At 35.8% G+C, this 23,883-nt stretch overlaps 1 protein-coding gene across 3 annotated transcripts in view; it reads right to left on the minus strand.

The window, feature by feature from the left end:
* Nucleotides 1-23,883, minus strand: part of LOC134531598 (5'-3' exoribonuclease 1) — a 373,786-nt gene that overhangs the window by 33,167 nt on the left and 316,736 nt on the right. For 2 of the 3 annotated variants that reach the window (XM_063367328.1, XM_063367330.1), the window contains exons 28-30: nt 19,952-20,059; nt 16,516-16,594; nt 14,963-15,078 (exon numbers count right to left, since the gene is read on the minus strand). In XM_063367328.1, the coding sequence (XP_063223398.1) occupies nt 14,963-15,078; nt 16,516-16,594; nt 19,952-20,059 (303 nt within the window). The remainder of the gene's footprint in view (nt 1-14,962; nt 15,079-16,515; nt 16,595-19,951; nt 20,060-23,883) is intronic. The other variant, XM_063367329.1, reaches the window with a different exon arrangement.

The following is a 23,883-nucleotide window of genomic DNA, read 5'->3' on the forward strand; positions in this document are numbered from 1 at the left end:
AGTTTTTTTTTTTGCTACTGTCTCGCTAAACAGTAATGGAAAAAAAAATGCGTAAACAGTTCTAAACACAGCATATTTGCCACTTCATAATTAAAAACCCAATATTATTTGTTTTCTTTCATCACATGCAACAGAAGTGTAAAAAAACAAACCAACGTCAAAAACCATGGGCTCCAACACAAAAAAACACCGTCACTCCATTGAGATGGGCATTAACACAAGTAAATATGATAGTTTCAACGGCATATAAATTGATAGTAACAATTGAACTAACACCATGATGTATATATCTATGACAAAACAGACTTTGTGAGTGACAAATATATAAAATAACATAAATAACAGTTTAAGATTCCAAATGAAATTAGAAAAATATTTTGTTTATAATATGGCTGCAATAAAAAACAAACTGGCTACCATTAACAACAAAACTCTTGAATAACAAAGGATTACACACATAATAATGAGCTAGTTCAATCACTTGTTTAAGAATATAGTATTAAAAAAAAATCATGTTTTTCATAAATAGATTTCAACGGATTTTACGATAACTTGCAGATTGCGGGAATTTTCTGGATCAATATGTAGAGTAGCAGGTTATGGAAAATAAGGCAAATACGAACTGGTTGGTTGTATTCTTGGATGTTTTGTTTTTTGGTTGGTTGGTTGGTTGTATGGTTGTTTGGTTGAATGGTTGGTTGGTTGTTTGGTTGTATGGTTGTATGGTTGGTTGGTCGGTCGGTTAGGTTAAATTAAGTTACGTTAACTACATAATTTAAAAAAAAAAATCATAATTATTTAAAATATAAAACTTTTTCATATAATTATTGTAGCAGACTTAACAAACCCTTAACTTTAGTATTATTTGTCTAATTTTCAGGAAATTATTAAATGACAATAAATAAATAAATTTTCAGTGGGATGCAATTTCTCAGTCTAGCTATTCGATATTCGTATTCACGAATCATTTGATATTCATATTTGTATTCAATTGAAACTAAAAAAAAAAACTGTATTCGCACAGGCCTAGCAGTCATACATCCACCCCTGAGAAGGCTAGGATATTGTGCAACAATCAAAGCAGTAAGAGTCTTTTCTGTAGTGAAGAATCAAACATGGCAGTTAATTTCAAAAATTGGAAGAAGGAAGAGGAAAAAAAAAAAAAAGCAACTATGTGTAAAAATTTTGTCAATTGGCTAAAATGTAAAAGCAAAGAAAGACTGCACAAGAAGTTTTCCAAAACTTGTGGTTTCTTTTCGAGAACCGTAGCACTAAGATTAGGTTTGCCAAACCTTGTGTGTTGTTTGAGCTTAATAGCTTTAAAAATGGTCTCATGGGAACAACACACTAGATGTTAATCTAAAGAGTTATCTTTAAGGAAAAAGTGTAGTCACCACTTAAGGGGCCTCCCTAGTAAAAATTTTTAGCGCGGTGGGCCACTGGCCACGTGCTACGGCCAGTGGTTGGGCGGGGCGATATACCTGAGCCTGTCGCCTGCGCCGCGGTGGAGGGGGGAGAGGGCGTTTCAACGAGGGGGGCGGAAAAATGGGAGGGTTGTCATTGTGTGGAGTCCATTTACTACTTATACCTGCTTTATCTGCGAACAAGATCGTGGCAAGAAAGGTGACTGTTTTTCCCTTTCGCTACATTCAACCAAAAGGATAATTTTCTCGCATTGCCTTGCTTGCTTCCTGACAGTGTTTATTAACTTCAAACATTAAATTAGTGTTGCGATCCAGTCCATATCCATGAAATGCAAACAATCGTCAATTCTGTTTAAAACATGTATTTTTATTTTTTAATTAACGTTCTACATAATTAAGAGATTTACATACATTACAAAAAATGCTGTCACCAACAATTGATGTGTTAGCTTGTGTTTTCAGGGGGGGAAAAATGCAAAAATTATATCATTAAAAAAATTTCCAACATTATACTTTCGAACTGACATTTGTGTGATGAATGGTTTTGCACGAACAGTTATGCTTTCATTCATAAAAGTATTCCGCGCCGCGACGAGAAATCACGTCCTTGAGTAATAAAACTGGGAATAAAATGATGAAAATAATATTAATTATTTTTACTCTTAGACATAAATCAACTTTTTAAATCGCAATAACGACAAATAAATTTTTAACTTACTTCCTGAATAAAAAGTGCATGTCAAACTTACTTTTAAATTCTGTAAAGAAAAAAAATGTCAGGAACAAACAAGTGTTCCCACCAACGACACATCGTCAACTTTGTATTCTAGGGTTCACGTCGTATTTAGTTACACTAAATATTACTGCATATTATTATTTTCTGGCTCTTATTACATGTTTAGCATTTTATTTTATTTTTGCATATTTTTTTAATGACTTTAACGTTGCATAATATGATGAATAAGTATACACGAATGAACTGGAATCCCGTTTCGAGTTACATACAGACTGTTCACAACGAGCAGTGTACATTTCTTAGCTGTTGCAACAGCGGCCTACAGGTGGATTCAGACTGCAGGCTTAGTCAGTCACGCTGAATCCACCTGAGTTCAGATTTTATCGAAGACAAGTGCGGGTGGTATGGAAGAACTCAGTGTGCACTGACTGTTGTGCTCAAGGTGTCAGTGAAATGTATAGCTGGAATCACGGGCGAAAATTTGTAGGATTCCCATGAGGCCCACGGGATAACGTGAAGATTTTGCAAATGCAAGCGGGCCCCCTCAGACGGACTTTTTTTATTTCAGGGAGGTTCGGGCCCCCTGAGATTCTCCCCTCCTCCCGGAATCTATGCATGCAGCTGGAATTAATTTTTAGCCAAGTACGTCATTTGGTGCTGTATTTAGGCTGTCAAAGAAGATACGAAATATGGATGCTTTGATAATAACGATAACTCCTTTTTATTGTGGAATAGTACCCATCTACAAAGAAATCCCTAAATATACCACCACTACTGTTGGGGATTTTCTATACAAACTATCAAAATAATTTTGGTTTCGTCACTGTCACTAGCTATTATTGTATCATACGAAAACATGTATGTTTTGTGTATTAATTTACGGTATTCATCTATGTCAAAAAAAAATATTTTTCGATAATAGAGTGTAAGCTAGGTAGAACACAATGGCTAATTTTAAAATAAAAATGGAATAAAGTATTTTTTGCTTGCAGTAGTTCAAATTTTTGAATTAATTTAGTTGTTTGTTTAAAAAACCCTTCTAAAATCAAAGAAACTACCTACTTCCTAAATAGATAAATAGTGCTTTAAGATCACACGCTTTCATAAATATTTAAACGCCAACATTTAAAATGTAGATTTCACATAATGATAAAATCTTATCTATTTTCATGGTCACGCCTAATGGAAATAATACACAACAATTCGTCATATATGTTTTTTATGCTTTTAATAACTACTCTACACATGAGCAAATTTCAATATACATAAAACTGAGGAACTCTGCAATAAATATTAATCTGTGTACGACACTAACAGAAATTGAAGCATAAAACAACATTTTAATTTTTTAATTAATAAGTATTTCATCAACGTGAGCTTTGCTTTCATCTCAATGAAGCCACTCTACATAGAGGAAGTGCACATGTATTCAGTCTTAACATTAGACCCTCCGGATCACAGAGTAAACGAATGAATGGAATTCATAACATTACGCAGGGTTTTAAGACATATTTTCCCTTCTACTCAATCGCAACATCTCACTTAGCGCGTAAAATGGTTTCAGTAAACATAACATAAAAAATATTCGCCCCATGTACAGTAGAGGAAACTAAAATGTTTAAAATGTTTGGAACACTGTAAACTAATTGTATTGTCATTTCTGTAGTCGCTCGAAGTGGCAAACTATGTATCTTTGTTCAATAAAACAAAATATTAAAACAAGCAAACAATAACATTACGTTCAGACAATTCGTTACGTGAAGTGAATGTAATAAAATACACAAGACAGTTACACACACCATTACCAAAACACAATCCCATAAAAATCGAAATATTACATGTCGACTTAAAATTATTATTATTCACCATGATAATTTCTTGCGGGTAGCCAGTAACAAAGGGACACAATTTTTATTCATTTAATTAACTTTGACAAAACTTGTAAAACCTGGCATGAGTAAAGTAAGCTGATTCACAATTTTATTTTGCGTCAAAATATTAAACATCAACTAGTAATGAATTAAGAGTATGCTTCGCTTGGTAGAACACCGAATATAGTCATCTCTAGGTATTAAACTGAATTTTGAAAGAGGGACTCAAGTTTCTGAAGAATGTGTTAACTTTCCTGATGATCCATCGACAGTTCGTAAACGGTCTCATCGTCGGGATGTCGAGCTTGGGACCTTTTTCCTCACCATAGTCCCGTGATCTGTTCTACCATTCGCACAGCTATCCCAACCTATACAAATAGCCGAGTGATACTACTCCCGTTGCTTCTATCATGGAGCTCGCCCGCAGTCGTACTTCCCTATCCAGCCTGCGTAATACACGCGTCCTACCTGCTAGCCGCCAAGAACGCGTCCATTTGTGAAAAAGCCTCACCCGCCAACAATACTAACTCATTAATTATAATATGCAAAACATAAAAACATTACATATGCGATAAAACAAAATTTGCTGCTGTCATAAGCCGAAGAAAAAGAATCAATTTGAAATATAACATAGACAGATAAATCTAAAATGGAGTTATCGATAGTAATGTTTTAATAAACAGAATAATATATGTCGTATTACACTAAATACGTGTTCTTACTGACTACCGAATTTAAAAATAAATTAAATTACTTTTTTTTCTTTTTAAACCATAACCGCATAGAAGAAACAATACTTTTGATACAATTTTTTGCATAACTATACGACAGGACTAAAAGTACATTGTACGTAATAAGTATTTGCTTATAGGAATTAATGCTGCAGAATATACGAATAGATTCAAATGCATATAATTTAATATATTGTCAAATTTATTTGGAAATATGCATGTAACAAAAGATTGAATTTGAAATGAATTATCTGTTTTTAACTACAAATATAATTTTATCATATCTCACTTTCATTCAAACTTAAGAGTGTCATTTTCAACAACAAAATAGCCACAACTACAATTAAAAATATTTTAACTTGATACTTATATTGTATAACTTTTGATGAAATTAAATGTTAAGGGGTTCATTTAAGTTTGTAAGGAAACATAAATACAACGTTCAAAATAAATAACAAAAATTTTGTGTAGTTAGGAGCTCCGCGTCATGCAAATAAAGGAAAGTTAAACTTTTCAGTATACGGCTGCAATAATTATAGAGGAAAATGTTATTTATTCTTTACTTTTAATTCCCGTTTGGAGAAAATAAATCGAAAAGTACTATACCGAAAGTATAAAGTTGAAGTTCAATATCGCTTGTCAAGTAAGTTCAAGAACAAAATTAAAAAAAAAGAAAATTTGTTTTCTTGAATCTACTTTTTTCAGAAAAGTATACATACATACAATATTATTATATTATAAAAATAAAATTTTTTAGTCCCTAAGTATAAATTACTGAAATATTTTTTAGTTAATTAATTTTTTCATGCGAAGAAATATTTAATTGTTAAAATCACGAGAACATAATTTATTATATTTATGTATTCCAAAAGCTTATGTTAAAGATCGACTATATGCTATTCAATTTGCCCAAAAATTTTACTGAAATAGGAGAGCATTACAAAAACACAATTTAACTAATGTAGGTATTATAACAATAAGTTATGTTCATAAACTATATTAATGGGAAACAAATATTTATCATTTAATTATATGCAACTATTTTCCTTTGAGGTAAAAATTGAGGTATATTTAATGTAATAAGTAAATCCTCTCATAAAATTTACTGAAACTAATATTCTTCATTGTCCGTCATATTATGATTCCAAACAGTTTAAATCAACTGAAACATGAAATAAAATACTAAGGTTAACCATGAGGTGTGGAAGAAATTAGAGATTACTTTGTAAAATGTTTTAAAAATTTCTCATGAAATATTGTGATTATTATGTTCGTACATAATGTAAAAAAAAATTCAATACATGAAATTTAACACATACATTGTATTGCAAGTTATTAAACATATATTTTAAAAACACATGTGCGTATCTAAGTCGAATTGTTATGTAATACATGATGAACATTACCGATACAACTTCCCTTACAAATAACTTTCACCCAAAGATAAGGCCGCGGACAAATTAGGTATACACACTGGTCGCACGAGGAGCTGAAATAAGTAATATAAGAAAGCCGGCCGGAGTAATTCTTTTCAAGCCAAAGCTAAAAGTAATGGATGTTGTTTGTCTAAAGCAGGCAGTGAAATGACATACAAGTTTACAGAATAGCCATATAAGATCTTTGACGCTTCTTATCCCGTCAGTGGACTGTACGCGAAGAACCAACTGCATCATGGCCCGCCGCCAGTTTTATACTTACGTATGAATACACTTGTAAACGTTGGTTTGTATACTTATGTATGTTGCCGACATCGATAGGTATTCTTTGGCAGCTCAATGTGGATTCATTCGAACACGTTTGCGCTAAACACGACATATTTTTACATGAGAGTGACATCGCGCACTGAAAAAAGTTGCAGGTCTGTAACGCAACAGTGATACAAATATTACATAGTTCGAACATTTTCTGGAGCACGACATTCACTTTGGGTAATGCTAAGCTACTTGATAGGTACCCTTTACCCGCTTTAAAAGTGATAACTTAAAAAAAAAGTGTACATGAAAGCAGACTCAGCCATATGTTTATTGCTGTTGTATTTGTCATAAACCTACCCTACGTTCAATACGGCCTGTAAGTAGAACCATGTTTTTTTTTTACTTGTGTACAAGCTGTGGTTGTAAAGCGAATTTATATTCTTAGTTAACTAACGTCTATCATAACATATTTGGAATAAGGCTACCTTAATTTTTTTTCTAGATTGCTATATTGTTATATATATAAGTATTACTTAAACGGAAATATCTGGTAATAAAAATAAATGAAAAAAAGCATGAAAGGTTAAGGATTATTTTTTTCAACAACAAATAATTTATGGTTTAACTGCTTTGTGTACTATATAAAAACAGAACAAGCTTTCAAAATTTCAAAATTTCTTTGATTATCCGTTATAGTTATGTTTGGTTTTAACTCATAAATATTTAATTTGATTGCCAACGTCACGAATGTACAATAATTTATTTCACACCGCTCCGGGTTGCAGGTAAAGTAACAGGCGTGCAATTTGATCAGAAACGCGTTCTACTTATTCAGGCCCTTTAATTGGGCGTGAAGGACCATGTGCCAAATATGTAACAATTATAAGTAGGTGAAGTATAAAAAAATAAAGAACTTGAATGCAAAATAATGCATATAACAAAAATAATTTGCAAGGTTCTTTCGTGGATGTTGTAATGTGTGGGCAATATTTACTTAATTTTGGTTTTTGGATAAATTAATTGTGGTTTACATTTTTTTAATAATTTTGTATAATTGCTGTAAAAAATTTATTTCCTGCCCTTATTAATTAATTGAGCTGTAGAAATAAGTTTATCTGAAAATTTACGTCATCTTTATTAAACATTGCCACTAATTATACTTTTTAACTTCAAAATGGTTTTTGAATTTTGTAATTAATAACGTACCATCCATAACTACATATGTGAGCGATCGGTCACTGACCTCATCTTCAATCCTCCTCGTGATTCCTGCGCCAGGAGGAACATTTATATAATTCTGACTAGCTTATTTAATATAGAACTTCCCTAGTTTTTATTTTTTTATATATCATCCCATGAACATTTTTAAAACAGTGCAGGCAATCAGATATCTATCTAACCATAAAGCATAGCAAAATGACATTTAGTTTTCAAAATACGATTTTTCTTTTAATTTAAAATACATTTTATATAAAACCTACATTTTTAAGTATCAAAACTTTTGTAAATAGTTAACCATTTGGTTAATACCAGTATAAAATTTTTCCCCGGCATTGTAAGATGTGTAAAATTATTTTGGAAAACTAAAATAATTTTAAAAAATATTGGGTGGTATAATAATTGTTTCTTGAATTTTTATTAAAAATAAAAGGAAAAACAATGAAGTGTATTTTCATGTTAAAAATTAAATATAAATTTTGTCGAATTAGCTAGCGAGACTGTAAAGCCACCAATAAATAGTTTGTAGGACAACTTTCAATGTGTTGATTGATTAGTTTCAATACTTTATTTCGTAATACATGAATTAGTATGGTAAGCTTTAGGATATTATTTGTAGTTTAAACAAAAGGAATGTTTTAGAGATACACGAATATAGTCACAGAGTAAGTCGAGCACATGGTACTGTGGCGAGGCACACTAAAAGCAATTCTGAGAATTTCTTTCGGTCACGGGATTATCTTTTACGGGTTCCGGTTGTGGGTTGTCTCCCTCTCACGCACGCACACACAGGTAGCCTGCCTCCCCCTCCGGCCACGTGTTCCTCCACACGGCTACCTGAGCTGTGTGGCCTGCGAGCTGGCTTCGCCGAGCGGCAGCACGAGACGGTGGAAAACTTTCAGGATTTGCGGAAATTGTGGAAAAGATATCTCGGAATTCAAAGCGATGACTATATGTTTTAAATACACGAATTTCTTCAGAAAAAAATTATCTTTTTTTCTAGACTTGTACTTTTTTTCTGTCATTCTCCTAAGCAGTATAAAATGGCCCCAAAGTTGGACAAGTTGGTGATTTTTTATTTCATATTTTGATAGAAAAAAACAAAAATGTAAAATGATACAGACAATTCGTGTATTATCTTCTCGTGGGTGAAAAATTTTCAGATTCGTAGTGTCGATTAATAAAGTCCCATCATTATTTTAAAAACATAGTGTTCCGCTAACTTCTGATGCTACTAGGGAGGCCCCTTAAGTTCAGTACAAGCTTGTATATCTGTTATACTATACACAGAAAAAGTTTTCTACCTTTGATATGATAATGAAATCTATTAGGAGCAATCAATAAGTCCAATCAAGAACCACACCATAGCTTGCCATCTTTTGAAATTACCAATCTAGTAAAATACTTAAAAAAATTAATTTTAGTGTAAAACAAATGTAACAATATAATTGCTTTAAGATAATTGTAAAACATTTTATACTATATACTACAGCAGCAATGTATTTGAGAGGGAAAAAAAATTCACTACGTACTAACCTGACAAAAAGACAAACTTCATAGTTCAAACATAGGTTGTGCTAGTATTGTACAGAATATAATAACCATCATCAGCTGTATTCAATCATCTATTTAGTGATAACTAGGAACGTAAAAAAAAATATAATACTACTAAAAAATATTTTCAGTTGAAATATTTTTTAATAAACATGTTAAATATTAAATTAAATTTGAAGGTGCTCATGTTTAAGTTAAGGCAGACTTGGTCACTCGGCTATCACTGATTTTCATGGTTCCAGATACGACTAATAAAAACCAGAAATGCACAGCCTTAGTGGTAAGCTAACACTGAAATAAAAAAAAAAATTATATAGCTGTTAGCGAAAGCCATTCACTATACTACTACTACTACTACTACTACTATTATTACTACAACAACAACAACAACAACAACAACAATAAACTTTGTATTAAAATGACCCTGGTGTAATGAAGCCAACATTAGTAAAGAAAAATAAGCAGGATACATCTACAGTGAGATAACTGGTAAGTAACTATTGAAATCAACGGACCACTATCATAGGCATGTGAATCAACTATTCCACTGCACCTAAACGGAGTTGTATGGTAATGTGAGTAAACAACAGAATGAAGTAGAGCTCTATCTCTAAGGAATGTAATTCCAGCAGAAGAAGGGGAAGGGAATCTCATTGATGGGGCGGTGAACTGCTCACGAAATGAGGTACGACAATTTGGAGGACAGACTAATCCGCCTGCAGACAGATGGGAACTGGCATGAAATGAGACACCAAGAAGTGTGTGATGCATGCTATTTACTATAGGACGTTAGCATAGTCATCATTTATAAGTAGAGTCAAGATTTTGTGGTGTTATTTTAAGACAAATTTTGGTGTAAAGAAATAAAGATTTCGGTGTTATATGGTTTTATTTTTTTGCTCAAAATACCCACGGCAAAATTTTCTTGCTTTTCTGTACGACATGCAAATTTATTAAAACAAAATATTAATAAACACTAAAACCTCATGATCTAATTACAATTAAGTTCATTTGCAAATTCATAGATAATTAAGTTCATTTGCAAATTCATAAATTCAAACTTTTAAATAACTACTAAAAATTTCACGACTTAATTACAATCACATACACTACAAAATTACACAATTAAGCACTTCCAAAGTTACTATTAAGACGGTTTTATTGAAATGCTATCATAGTTAAATTTCCATATTTTCTGGAGTGAGACGTTGTCTTCTGTCACTAACTACCGGTGAGTACCTGGAAAATGAACGTTCTGCATCAACATTTGATGTTGGGAACCAGATTGCCCTTAAACTGGCTTGAGCAAATTCACTGTAGACCGCTTTAAGGGAGCAAAGTACCTTTGCAACATCAATTTGGCTTGTTTCTGGCAATGAAAGTTCATCCTCAATTATTTTTTTGAAAGCAACATAGCCATGTATGAATGTATCAATGGGAAGATGGGAAACAGAAGGCAAGTTATGCAGAGACTTCTGTAGGTTTGCATCTTCTATGCTAACCCTACTCACATTTCTTGGGTTGAACAGCAAATTAATGGCATTAAAGACTCTTAGACAAGGATGTCGTTTAACAGATGAGTTTTGCCTCAAACGCTTATGTTTCTCACTCGCGACATGTTTCACGCGTATCGCGTCTCTCGTAGTCTAGCCTGCAGTTACAGAATTTGCATATTAAAATTTTATCACTGAAATAAAGTCCTTCGCTGGAAAATTCTTTTGATCGGTCACTGGCAGAAACCTTCGTTTTAGGCATTATCAAAAATTTTTAATCACATAGGAAGAATTTAACCTCTTAATACGCAAAAACTCGCCGTGCTGGAAAGATCAAAACAATGGAGAATAGATGCGAATACAAACGCATACCGAATACCAACATACGTACGTGAAAATTAATACGGACATAAACATGTACTATTTATTATTTACAATTGTTACGTTAAGCAGGGTTAATTTTATTTTCGTACCCTACGTACTTTATTTTAAATAAACAGTAAAAGCAATGCGCTTTAGTGTGTAATATTTTAATGATTAAAAACGTAATTTTAGAAAAAACATATTTTGGACGTTTGTTATTTTTGTATTTACAGAAAGTGAACGGCGGCCATTGTATCATTGTATCAACATCTTAAATTATTATGGTACACAGGATTACCGTTTAAAGAAAATATTACGTTAATTCCGAGACTTCATTTTAAAATCTATAATGAATCACCGTCGCATATAATATATATGGCTGCTAGTTACTATCAGAAATATTTGATTGTGCTGAAGATAGTGAATTGTCCTTACAGAATGAAAAAAAAAAAAAAAAAAAAAATAATCAGGATAGACGAAATTTCGTGACATATCGCGGATTTCGCACAATTTCGTTTTATTTCGTGTTTTCAAGCGGTTTTCGGTGTTACAGTAGAACCCGTTTATAGTGAACCCGCCTATAATGAATTCCCGTTTATTGTGAATTTCCGTCTCAGTCCCGGCAAAATGATGTGAGGTTATGTATTAATTTATTGGATATAGCGCACAACTTTTGTCAATGTTGATACGTTTTCCTGTGTACCACGAACAAATTTTGCCGACATAATGCACATTTATCTCAAATATTTTCATATAATTACAAGTTTTTTCACAAAACGTTTATTCTGGATCACATTAAAGTTTTTCTCCACAATACGCTACTCGATTGTCCACTAGTGATGGGTCGTTCGTTAACGATTCGTTCAAAAAGAACGAATCTTTGAGAGAACGAAATCTTGCGATTCGTTCGCGATGTAAAGAACCGGCTCTTTGAGAGCCGGTACCTTGAAAGATTCGGTAGAACGAAAATGCGGAGAGAACGAGAGAACCAACCGGCTCTTTGAGAGCCGGTACCTTGAAAGATTCGGAAGAACGAAAACGCGGAGAGAACGAGAGAACGAGATGAGAGAACCGGCCACGCGCCCGGTCTGATTCGTTCGTGAAATGATTCATGACGTCAGGAGTCTGAAGAATTAGTAATCACAGCGTGAGCATGTTCATAAGAGCAAACGATAACTGATCAAATAAAATAGGGTAACATGAAAAGTATATATACCTGAAAATGTCAACTGTTAAGTAGTGGTTTAAAATTGCGTTTTCACATTCACATACACAAATTTGGGGGGAAAAAAAAAAAGGAATTAAAAATAACAGGGAAAGTAACTACAAATGTTAACACTTACCATTTAGGTGTTAATTAATGTACCTACTTCATTTTTCTCTCTTCATACTGAATCGCAGTAGTAGTATTCAATTTTTGTCTTTTTTTCTCTAAATGTGTTGGTCTACATGTAAACACTTTACTCTCTCTAGAGTGTAAATAGCCTGTATATTAATATTTGTAACTTAAAAAGTAATACAATATAAATAATCTTGTTTCATATACGCAACTGTGATTCACTGGCTACGAAAAGCAATGTTCAAGTACTAGCTATAATAGTGCGATTACAAATTAAAGTTAAGAAAGATCACTTTCGTACCTAACATTCTTAGATTTAATGCTTCCGTATTATATAGAATCACTGCATGAAGCATTTGCAGCGATCAACAGTCAATAATTTTTTAACAGTCAGTATACAACTAGACGTTTGAAATTTCATTTACCCATGCAGAGTAGATAAAGATAACCACCCACGCGATCCAGCCTCCTCTCGTTATCGGGTCACGCGATAACGAGGGGAGGCTGGAAGCAAACACGTAGCCAATACTCTAAAGGATGAACGAGTTACGACACCTGATAAAAGAGCCAGATCCTATTCACAGAAAAGAACGAAATGACCGAGATGAACGAATCGTTCTGAACGAATCTTTCACGGAACTGATCCGAAAGTACCGGTTCGGTCAAAAGAACCGTTCTGCCCATTACTATTGTCCACTGTTCATATTATAAACAAGTCGTATTCGAGTGGCCTCGGTGGGCTACGTGTAGCCATAAATGGTGATAAGTTAGGTGAAAATAAAAAATAGTTTTCCCTGCATAATTAAAGAATGGGCGAACGCGTGTACATTTAATATGTTATCAAAATTAAACATAAATTACCACCACACAAATACATATGTACCAAATTCAATATTTTTACGTCTCATTTTTATCGTTCACGTTTCGGACATTTTGATCGAGTAAGGTTCGTAAGACTACCACTAGATAGAACTCTGTGGAGTAAATTTTTCCATAGAAAGTGAGAAAATTTCGTTCCAGCTTTAGCAACTGCGATACTAAATGATACGTAGTGATCTTTGATGCGCCGGACTCGTTATTTTTCGTTTATTTACTTTTGACGGTAAAAAGAATTTTGTGTTATTAAGCTGCATATGTGCTTCAATAAGAAATACGTACATAAAAAAATGTGAAAACGCGGAAAAAACGTAAGGCATTATCTGTGCGAGATAAACTGGACATTATTGAAAAGGTAGACTCCAATCCCACTGTGTTAATAGCAAAGGAACTGGGAATTGCAACATCCACATTAAGTACAATATTAAACAAGCTGAACAATCTTCTTTCTCAAGCTGCGAAAACGTCACAGAGTATTAAATGCCTGAAAAAAGGATAATACGTCAATGTCCAATAACCATTAGGTAATAGAAAGTTTGTACATGTGTAGTTCATTAAAAATAATATATGCATTTGCTCATAAAACTGTTGCTTTGAGTATTTTCATTCGTTCTTTTCTTGGCTTAGGCCTATGTGTAGTTAAGATTTTACTTTTGAGTATGTATCACCAATATAAAAGTTTTCCCAGATATAAAGTTTCCCCTCTATAGTGAACATATAATTGACTCCCTTCAGATTCGTTATAACAGGGTTCTACTGTATTTCGTTTTATCGCGCTTTACCATATAATCGTGCCTCTATTTATAAGAAATTGTTAAATTTTTGAGCCTGTGTAGCATAGAAAACTATGTTGGAAATGGTGTACTAAAGATAAAAAAAAATTAATTTAATTTAAACTTGTAGTTGTTCTGAATCTGTTAACAATTTGCATTGAAAAATATTTATTAAACTTTAGATGATTATATTTCATTGAGACAATGTAAATCAGGGACTTACAGTGTTTGTAAATTGCTATAAATAACAAACATATACAAGAATGAGTGTAAAATTATTTTAAGTTTTAATAACTCAAGATCCATTAATGTCACTTGCTTTAAACTTTTTAAGTACCAAGGAAAACCATACGGCTCTTTAATATTTTGTATGGAGATGAACAAAGACTCAACAACTCAAGTTAAGTTGAACGAGAAGCTTCAGTTTGAAGATTGAGATTATTGTACTTGACGGACCAAAATTTCACTGTATTTTTGTTAAAACTTGATACGTATATGACATAAGTAGTATGCATAAAATCACATACCACTATTTGGGAAAGTACTTAACAACAGAAGCTTGTATTTAAATTCTAGCTGTTGACACAGTTATCTTAAAGTACGAATTATTTTACCTATAATTTAATTAGACCCTTAGTATTTTAGCATAATGCATTCTAAAGTGCATTTCATTAATGCCAAAAGACCAAATATGCAAGTACTTAAGCTCAAATCCATTTTAAGGACTTGACTAAAATATAATAAAGCCTTCAGTAGACTTGACTTGATTATCATTATTTTTATTACTAAATTTGGCTTGATGCAAATTATAATTTGCAGACTCATTCATATCTTACTTTGTTACCTATCATTAATTTTGATAACTCACAAAAATTCTCAAATTACTATACCTGTACTTGTGTGACTGCATCGCCAGTGAATGTTTGTTTCCCAGGCAACTTCACATGTGCTCTTTCACTGCCATCTGCTGGATTTTTCGAGTAGTTGTAAATAGGAATGCCCAAACCTGCAAAGATACCACTCTCATAATCCTTACACTTCCTATGGACTACGAATGCATTACAGAATATTTTATATTATCAGTCTATATATATATATATATATATATATATATATAGAATCCCGTTATAGCGAGCACGGTAATAGCGAGAACACGGCTATAACGAGGTCTTTTTGAGGAATTTACGGCGTGATCCCGTGAAGCACGCCTTTGTTATTTGTCTGCTTTATCTCCACCCCTCTCGCTCGCCACTAGACATCTTGCCGTTTACGCCTGTCCCATTCTTCAGCCTTGCAGTCGCCACCTAATTGCGTGGCTTTAAAAATAGAATCCCGTACTTTCTTTCTTTTATCAAACTTCCATTAGTTATCTGTGCCTTCGACCACAGTCACAGCATCACTGGCTGGCTTCAAGGCCAAGGTATGCTCGAGTCGAATAAACCAAGCCTTTAAATATACATATACTTGTACGTATTTCTTATTATTTATAAAATAGACAAAATCTATTTTTTTCTGCCATTAAACATAACAATGTGCACTTTTTTTTTAATATAAAGCTCTTAATTAATTTGTTGACACATTTTCATTAACGAATAATAACATTGTTTATAACTATGTTAGGCCAATAAAGTCAGAGCCGTCTTTATTTTCTAAAAAAGTTGACAGGTTTCTTTAAATGAAAAAAGTATAGTTTTCCAGCAACTATTTCGTTTGAGGCGAACGTGCGGTGCCGCACTCCTGCGTTTTTGTAAGGAATTAAATCGTCGCGCTACACTAGCGCCGCCTGTCACTAACATCCCGAACCAACATGGCCGCCAGCAGACAGCCCGCGTCGACAATAGATAGCTGGACAATGCTGTGTTGGCCGCGGGCCAAGTCGAGTAATCAATTGCGGGCTGAGATGCTATACTTACGTGGCGTGGTAGGGTATTCTGGTTATTTTGACGCAATCGGTGATCGCATCCGTACTTGTGGGGTATCGTTTTAAAGAGAATTCACACATCTGCTCACATAAATTAAGATTTTGTAAATATAATCTGTTATTTTCCAATTATACAGATTTAAACACAATTTTTATGCTATTTTCGGTTAATTTTTACTTTTTGGGGGCCAAAATCTGTCCAATTCGGTTATAGCGAGGACACGGTTATAGCGAGGATCAAACCCGGAACCGTGACACCTCTCTATAACGGGACTCTAGTGTATGCGGTTTACCGTCAGTTATCTATATGTTGTTTTCTAGCAGAGTAAATTGCAAATATTTACTTAACTTACTTTCAATGGGAAAATATTGGCCCAACCATTGTAAATATCCGTGAACATCACTGTTTTTCCGACAATAGTTTCTCTCTTTAACATTTGTGAAAACGGATAACATCATACTGTATTTTATGCTTGAAATTAGCTTTACACCAAAGAAAAATAGATAAAACTGTGTACATACCTTTTTGTTGACAAAGTGTTAAAAGCTGCATACAGTAATTCTGGGGCTCTTTCGGGACACAGTTTGCTCGAGCTGCCTGCTAAAAAAATGAAACTACATATTAAATAAACCAATTGTCTTGCCCATTTGCATACTATAATTAAAATTTTTACATTCACACTAATACTGAGCAACTATACTATCCTAGCCCATATTTAACCTTGCAAATTTTAATGATTCACCATGTTAATAAAAGTAAAATAAAAAAAAACAAAAAAAACATTAAATTAATGTACAATGTGTGGATCTAACTACTACACATATCAAAAAGTAATAATAAATACTACTTCAAGAACAGATTAGATAACCAAACAATTAAATTTATAAACTCATTTATAATGGATCAAGTGCACCAAAAACTCCTGGCCAGAATACCATTCATTATATTGATAGCATAGCCACCATATTTAATTTAATATAGAAAACCAAGGTTCCCCTTGATCAGGAAGTCCACACAAATATTAATTTATTTGTATTTCTGACATTCACACTGAAAGCTGTAGAACTATAATGGTGAGGACGAACATACAAACTTACAAACAATATATATACATACGGAAAACAAATATGTACACAAAATAAGTGCAGGCACTACAAGTTGCCATGCATCTCCAGCAGGTTGTTACAAAGTGTGAGTGGCCACCACCCGCAGGAAACAAACCATGCAGGTAGGCACCACACGCAAGTAGTGCCAACAACGAGCAGCCACTGCCGGGAAGTCAGCACTACGTATGAGTGGCCACCACCCGCAGGAAACAAACCAAGCAGGTAGGCACCACACGCAAGTAGTGCCAACAACGAGCAGCCACTGCCGGGAAGTCAGCACTACGTGTGAGTGGGCACCACCCGCAGGAAACAAACCAAGCAGGTAGGCACCACACGCAAGTAGTGCCAACAACGAGCAGCCACTGCTGGGAAGTCAGCACTACGTATGAGTGGCCACCACCCGCAGGAAACAAACCAAGCAGGTAGGCACCACACGCAAGTAGTGCCAACAACGAGCAGCCACTGCCGGGAAGTCAGCACTACGTGTGAGTGGGCACCACCCGCAGGAAACAAACCAAGCAGGTAGGCACCACACGCAAGTAGTGCCAACAACGAGCAGCCACTGCTGGGAAGTCAGCACTACGTGTGAGTGGGCACCACCCGCAGGAAACAAACCAAGCAGGTAGGCACCACACGCAAGCAGTGCCAACAACGAGCAGCCACTGCCGGGAAGTCAGCACTACGTATGAGTGGCCACCACCCGCAGGAAACAAACCAAGCAGGTAGGCACCACACGCAAGTAGTGCCAACAACGAGCAGCCACTGCCGGGAAGTCAGCACTACGTATGAGTGGGCACCACCCGCAGGAAACAAACCAAGCAGGTAGGCACCACACGCAAGCAGTGCCAACAACGAGAAGCCACTGCCGGGAAGTCAGCACTACGTATGAGTGGGCACCACCCGCAGGAAACAAACCAAGCAGGTAGGCACCACACGCAAGCAGTGCCAACAACGAACAGCCACTGCCGGGAAGTCAGCACTACGTATGAGTGGCCACCACCCGCAGGAAACAAACCAAGCAGGTAGGCACCACACGCAAGTAGTGCCAACAACGAGCAGCCACTGCCGGGAAGTCAGCACTACGTATGAGTGGGCACCACCCGCAGGAAACAAACCAAGCAGGTAGGCACCACACGCAAGCAGTGCCAACAACGAGCAGCCACTGCCGGGAAGTCAGCACTACGTATGAGTGGCCACCACCCGCAGGAAACAAACCAAGCAGGTAGGCACCACACGCAAGTAGTGCCAACAACGAGCAGCCACTGCCGGGAAGTCAGCACTACGTATGAGTGGGCACCACCCGCAGGAAACAAACCAAGCAGGTAGGCACCACACGCAAGTAGTGCCAACAACGAGCAGCCACTGCCGGGAAGTCAGCACTACGTGTGAGTGGGCACCACCCGCAGGAAACAAACCAAGCAGGTAGGCACCACACGCAAGTAGTGCCAACAACGAGCAGCCACTGCCGGGAAGTCAGCACTACGTATGAGTGGGCACCACCCGCAGGAAACAAACCAAGCAGGTAGGCACCACACGCAAGTAGTGCCAACAACGAGCAGCCACTGCCGGGAAGTCAGCACTACGTATGAGTGGCCACCACCCGCAGGAAACAAACCAAGCAGGTAGGCACCACACGCAAGTAGTGCCAACAACGAGCAGCCACTGCCGGGAAGTCAGCACTACGTGTGAGTGGGCACCACCCGCAGGAAACAAACCAAGCAGGTAGGCACCACACGCAAGTAGTGCCAACAACGAGCAGCCACTGCCGGGAAGTCAGCACTACGTATGAGTGGGCACCACCCGCAGGAAACAAACCAAGCAGGTAGGCACCACACGCAAGCAGTGCCAACAACGAGCAGCCAATGCCGGGAAGTCAGCACTACGTATGAGTGGCCACCACCCGCAGGAAACAAACCAAGCAGGTAGGCACCACACGCAAGTAGTGCCAACAACGAGCAGCCACTGCCGGGAAGTCAGCACTACGTGTGAGTGGGCACCACCCGCAGGAAACAAACCAAGCAGGTAGGCACCACACGCAAGCAGTGCCAACAATGAGCAGCCACTGCCGGGAAGTCAGCACTACGTATGAGTGGCCACCACCCGCAGGAAACAAACCAAGCAGGTAGGCACCACACGCAAGTAGTGCCAACAACGAGCAGCCACTGCCGGGAAGTCAGCACTACGTATGAGTGGGCACCACCCGCAGGAAACAAACCAAGCAGGTAGGCACCACACGCAAGCAGTGCCAACAACGAGCAGCCACTGCCGGGAAGTCAGCACTACGTATGAGTGGCCACCACCCGCAGGAAACAAACCAAGCAGGTAGGCACCACACGCAAGTAGTGCCAACAACGAGCAGCCACTGCCGGGAAGTCAGCACTACGTATGAGTGGGCACCACCCGCAGGAAACAAACCAAGCAGGTAGGCACCACACGCAAGTAGTGCCAACAACGAGCAGCCACTGCCGGGAAGTCAGCACTACGTGTGAGTGGGCACCACCCGCAGGAAACAAACCAAGCAGGTAGGCACCACACGCAAGTAGTGCCAACAACGAGCAGCCACTGCCGGGAAGTCAGCACTACGTGTGAGTGGGCACCACCCGCAGGAAACAAACCAAGCAGGTAGGCACCACACGCAAGCAGTGCCAACAACGAGCAGCCACTGCCGGGAAGTCAGCACTACGTATGAGTGGCCACCACCCGCAGGAAACAAACCAAGCAGGTAGGCACCACACGCGAGCCAGAACCTAATGGCGCAAGACGTCCTCCAACAACTGGAATGTAGCTGAGTGCCACTGACTTGTTTGATAATGGATCAGTCACTGAACGATTCAGGGGGTGCATCTCTCACCTCAAACAGCTGTTTCACAGACACATTCTGGATCTCTTGCTGCTGCTTTTGATGCACTTCAGGCGACCGGAGCATGTTCAAGAAGCTTTCTTTTTCTGAAACACCAACCTAGAAACCAACAGGAAAATTCAAACTAAGTTAATCGATAGATATTCACAAGTTACTAATACAACAAACTAAAATACTGAGCTGCAGAAGACAAAGAAATCTTGTTCAAAATACTGTATTTATTATGTGTCAAATAGTAATGCAATTAATGACAATGAGTTTCAGTCACTGGCACAGTAGGTATACATATGTTTTTTCCTAAGAAATTCTCATTGTGGATACCACAATGTTAACCAGGCTTTTTTCCTTCACAGTCACCTTTCATCCTTTATTAAAAAGAGCATAGGTTTCCAGTACACAAATTCAGCATGTAGGCTAGACATTCTGACATTTAGCTTTAAATTATCCTAAAAATAAATAAATTATAAAAAAAAAAATATTTTCTCAACAGAGATTACATGAGAAATTTAAGGGATAAGCCAAAATATGTGAACCATCCAAAATTTTTAAATACAAAAGTTTGAACTAGACAGGTTCTTCTATTAAAGGATGGTTGGAAATTGTAAACATTTAGGTGGAATTAGTTTATGTGTCTCATTTAAATCATACCCCATTGTCTTGAGCTCAGCAAGTGGCACCTAATTCTTGCATTTTTGTTACTAAATACTGACACATAATGCAAATAATATTCATCTGAACTATCATAGATGTGTAAAAATTGATGAGGTGAATTTTATAGAATGTTAAATACGAAGCTTGAGAGGAGTGTAATTATGGTGATGTAACATTAATAAACTGAAAATAAATATTGAATAAAAGTTATAACATAATTTATACAAAACTTCCGGACCATCCTAAGCCCATAATGAATTGCCGACCACCAAGTTAAGTTCAGCCAGTGTAAGGCAGTGCAGCAAGTGTGTGCACAACATTGAGAAGCATTCTGTCCGCCGGCAGCTGTAGCAGAGTTATGTGCATCATTTGACGTTGCAGCAGAATCACAATTGAAATTGTGATAACTTGTGTTCTCTATGATGTATGGAAAAATGTGTTAAATGTTTATTTACTTTCAAGTTTTTAGTTTTGTTTTTAGATAGTTAAAACTGTATGATTAAATAAGAAGTGGTGTAAAAATTATGTATATTTATCTTTTATTGTAAAGAAAACAGTTTGTGCAAGGAACTAAATTTTTGATAGCTTGTGTTTGATGTGAAATCAACAAAAAAGGTTCCAGAACTAAATCAGTCTATAAGAAACCATTCTGTAGGTCAGAAGTATATTTCAACGATTGTAATTAATTGTAACTATCATCATTGATAGATGAGTGAACTATTTAATGTGTGTTCTACAAGATTATACTGAAGAATTCCATGAAAATTAGTGAAGAATTTGAATGTTATATTATATGGGTTGTAATAAGATATTAAAACATTTGAATCATTGCATGAATTGGTAAAAAGACCAAAATATTGCTTTAATATTATAGTTCACGACAAGAGACGATATAAACTATTATTCTACAAGTGAACTAAATGCAATACAAATAGAACATTAAGATTAGTGGTGCAGTTTAGTTAAGAATGAATCCACTACATCGACTGACCTCTCGAGATCCATCTGCAGCTGAATACAACCTCGGACCCCATTTGTTGCGTCACCAGCCGAAACCCCAGGACCAGAAATAGGATCATGGTTTGTTACGAGTGCTAACTGACGCTGGAAGCTGTACGATACATCAATATCAAAACGCTTAAGGTAGCATCAGATTCTTAAAGGTAATATTGCACCACTATCCTGGTGTCCAAGCTAAATTAAAACATTCTGATACTAATCATTGCCAACTGATTCAAATGACTATTTAACCTGATGAGATTAGCTTATCTTACATGCTGAACCACATACTGTTTAAATTAATTTTTGACATGAATTTGAGTAATATAGACTCAGAAGTCCTGCTCTCCAAGCTCTGAGCTAAACAAGAATGCAATTATATTTATTTTAGAATACAAGTTTTAGAATAAGTAAATATCTTTTGAGATTAACAATTGAAGAATTATCAATTTGCGATTGTATTTTTGGTACTGACAAAATCGTGCAACGCTTGGAATCATTCTGACATAAGCTGTATCTATTTACAAATTATTTTGTTGTATTTTCTGTTGGAAATCCTTTGTAAACTATTGAATAGAAAATATGTTGTTTATGAAATAACACAAAAAAAGAATTAGTAATGTCGCATTGAATTATATCAGAAGATTTTTCACGTTTCTTTAATATAAGTACATTGAAACTTAGTGTGAGAGACCTCAGAACTTATTGTGGAAATTGATTTTTTCATTTTCTTAAGATCACACACTTTCGTTTGGTACATTATTATATATTATGTTTGAAATACACAATTAAAACATAGTTAATAACATGATAAGACTTATTGAACAACGTTTAGGCATATACAGTTGTGATTGTGTCACTACACTTGTAAAGTTGCAAGACCCTGCCTTCCCCAGCTATTTAAATAATTTTCATTCATTCAAAGAAATCAGCTGATTATATAGTTTCAAGGTTATAGTGAATTAGTTTTTTTACTTGTATTTTTTCATTATTAATATTCTTGTCAATAATTTTTGTGTTGAGTTGTTTAATTTAGAATAGCATTTAACTATACTTTTTCTGGTTCTTATTTTTCTCACTAAGTTATTACGTGTATAAATGGATATTTTTCAGTATATTTACATTCAGTATTGTTATTGTGCTTATATTGTATGTTTGTATTTATGTGAAAGTTTTGATTTCATTTCTAGAACATTTTATATTACTGGAGTGAAAGGAAGGACAAGAGACAGTCACATGACTTGGTGATGCCTAATTTTTTTCCAGACTTTTTTCAGTAATGAAGCTTTCTGGAAATTTCTGTATGTATTCCTATGATGAGAAAGCTAAACTCGTGCAATTCCACAGTGTATGTTATTCAACTAAAGCAGGCACGGACTTCTGGAAGTTTTGAAAGCTGTGTGTTGTTGGGCAGTGAGGTCACAAGGCTTCCTCCTACCGGTGTGGCTGGAAGCTGCTTGATGTCGTCTGAATAAGTCACATTCGGCAGTGGCTTAAGATAATTAAAACTATATATGAAATGATGAACTTCGCAGCTGTGGTCCAGACTATCCCGGAAATAATTTTGGACATGTGAAATTAGAATTTCAGTGACTACAGTCATCGGCACTCAGCCCAAGATGGGGCTACATTTATTTTAGCCGCCATCCTAAGGAAATCTTATTCCTTGGCTTGTACTGTTGATGCCAATTGACTACGGGACTTATTTACAAGAATAACGAGTGTGTGAGTATTCATAATGTTTTGGTACTATCAAAATGAATATAAGTTAAAGATTTTGAGCCGAGAAATATTCTTTGTGTTGTTATGAAATACGTAGACCTGTTGTAAACATTGTGTAGCGAAAGACTGCTTTTTGTTTTTATGCAGAAACTAAAAAATAAATCTATGTACAAGTTATACAAAATCTTTTTCTTCAGTTAAGACTGCCTAAAAAAATTTGTATTTAACATTGAAATTTAAAACACCTACAAAAATTTTGTTGAACATCATCCGAATTTATTATTTTTTTAAGTGTTATGTGAACGTTGCAAGTCAGGTCGTCTTTTAGATGGGCAGATGTGAGTTGTAATAAGCTTTATAATTACTTGAAAAAATAGAAATAAGTTGGAAAACATTATGTAGTGAAATTTTCATGCTTTGAACAAGCAAGCCTAGTGAACATTGTGCCAACCCATTCCTCCTCAATCAAAGGCGTGCCAGTTGTCTGCTTGTGACCGTGAGAACCCACAACAGACTACTGGAACTGCAAGGCCTTCATAGCTTTGTGTTAT

Source organism: Bacillus rossius, chromosome 5 (genome assembly GCF_032445375.1).
Source record: "Bacillus rossius redtenbacheri isolate Brsri chromosome 5, Brsri_v3, whole genome shotgun sequence".
NCBI lineage: Eukaryota > Metazoa > Arthropoda > Insecta > Phasmatodea > Bacillidae > Bacillus > Bacillus rossius.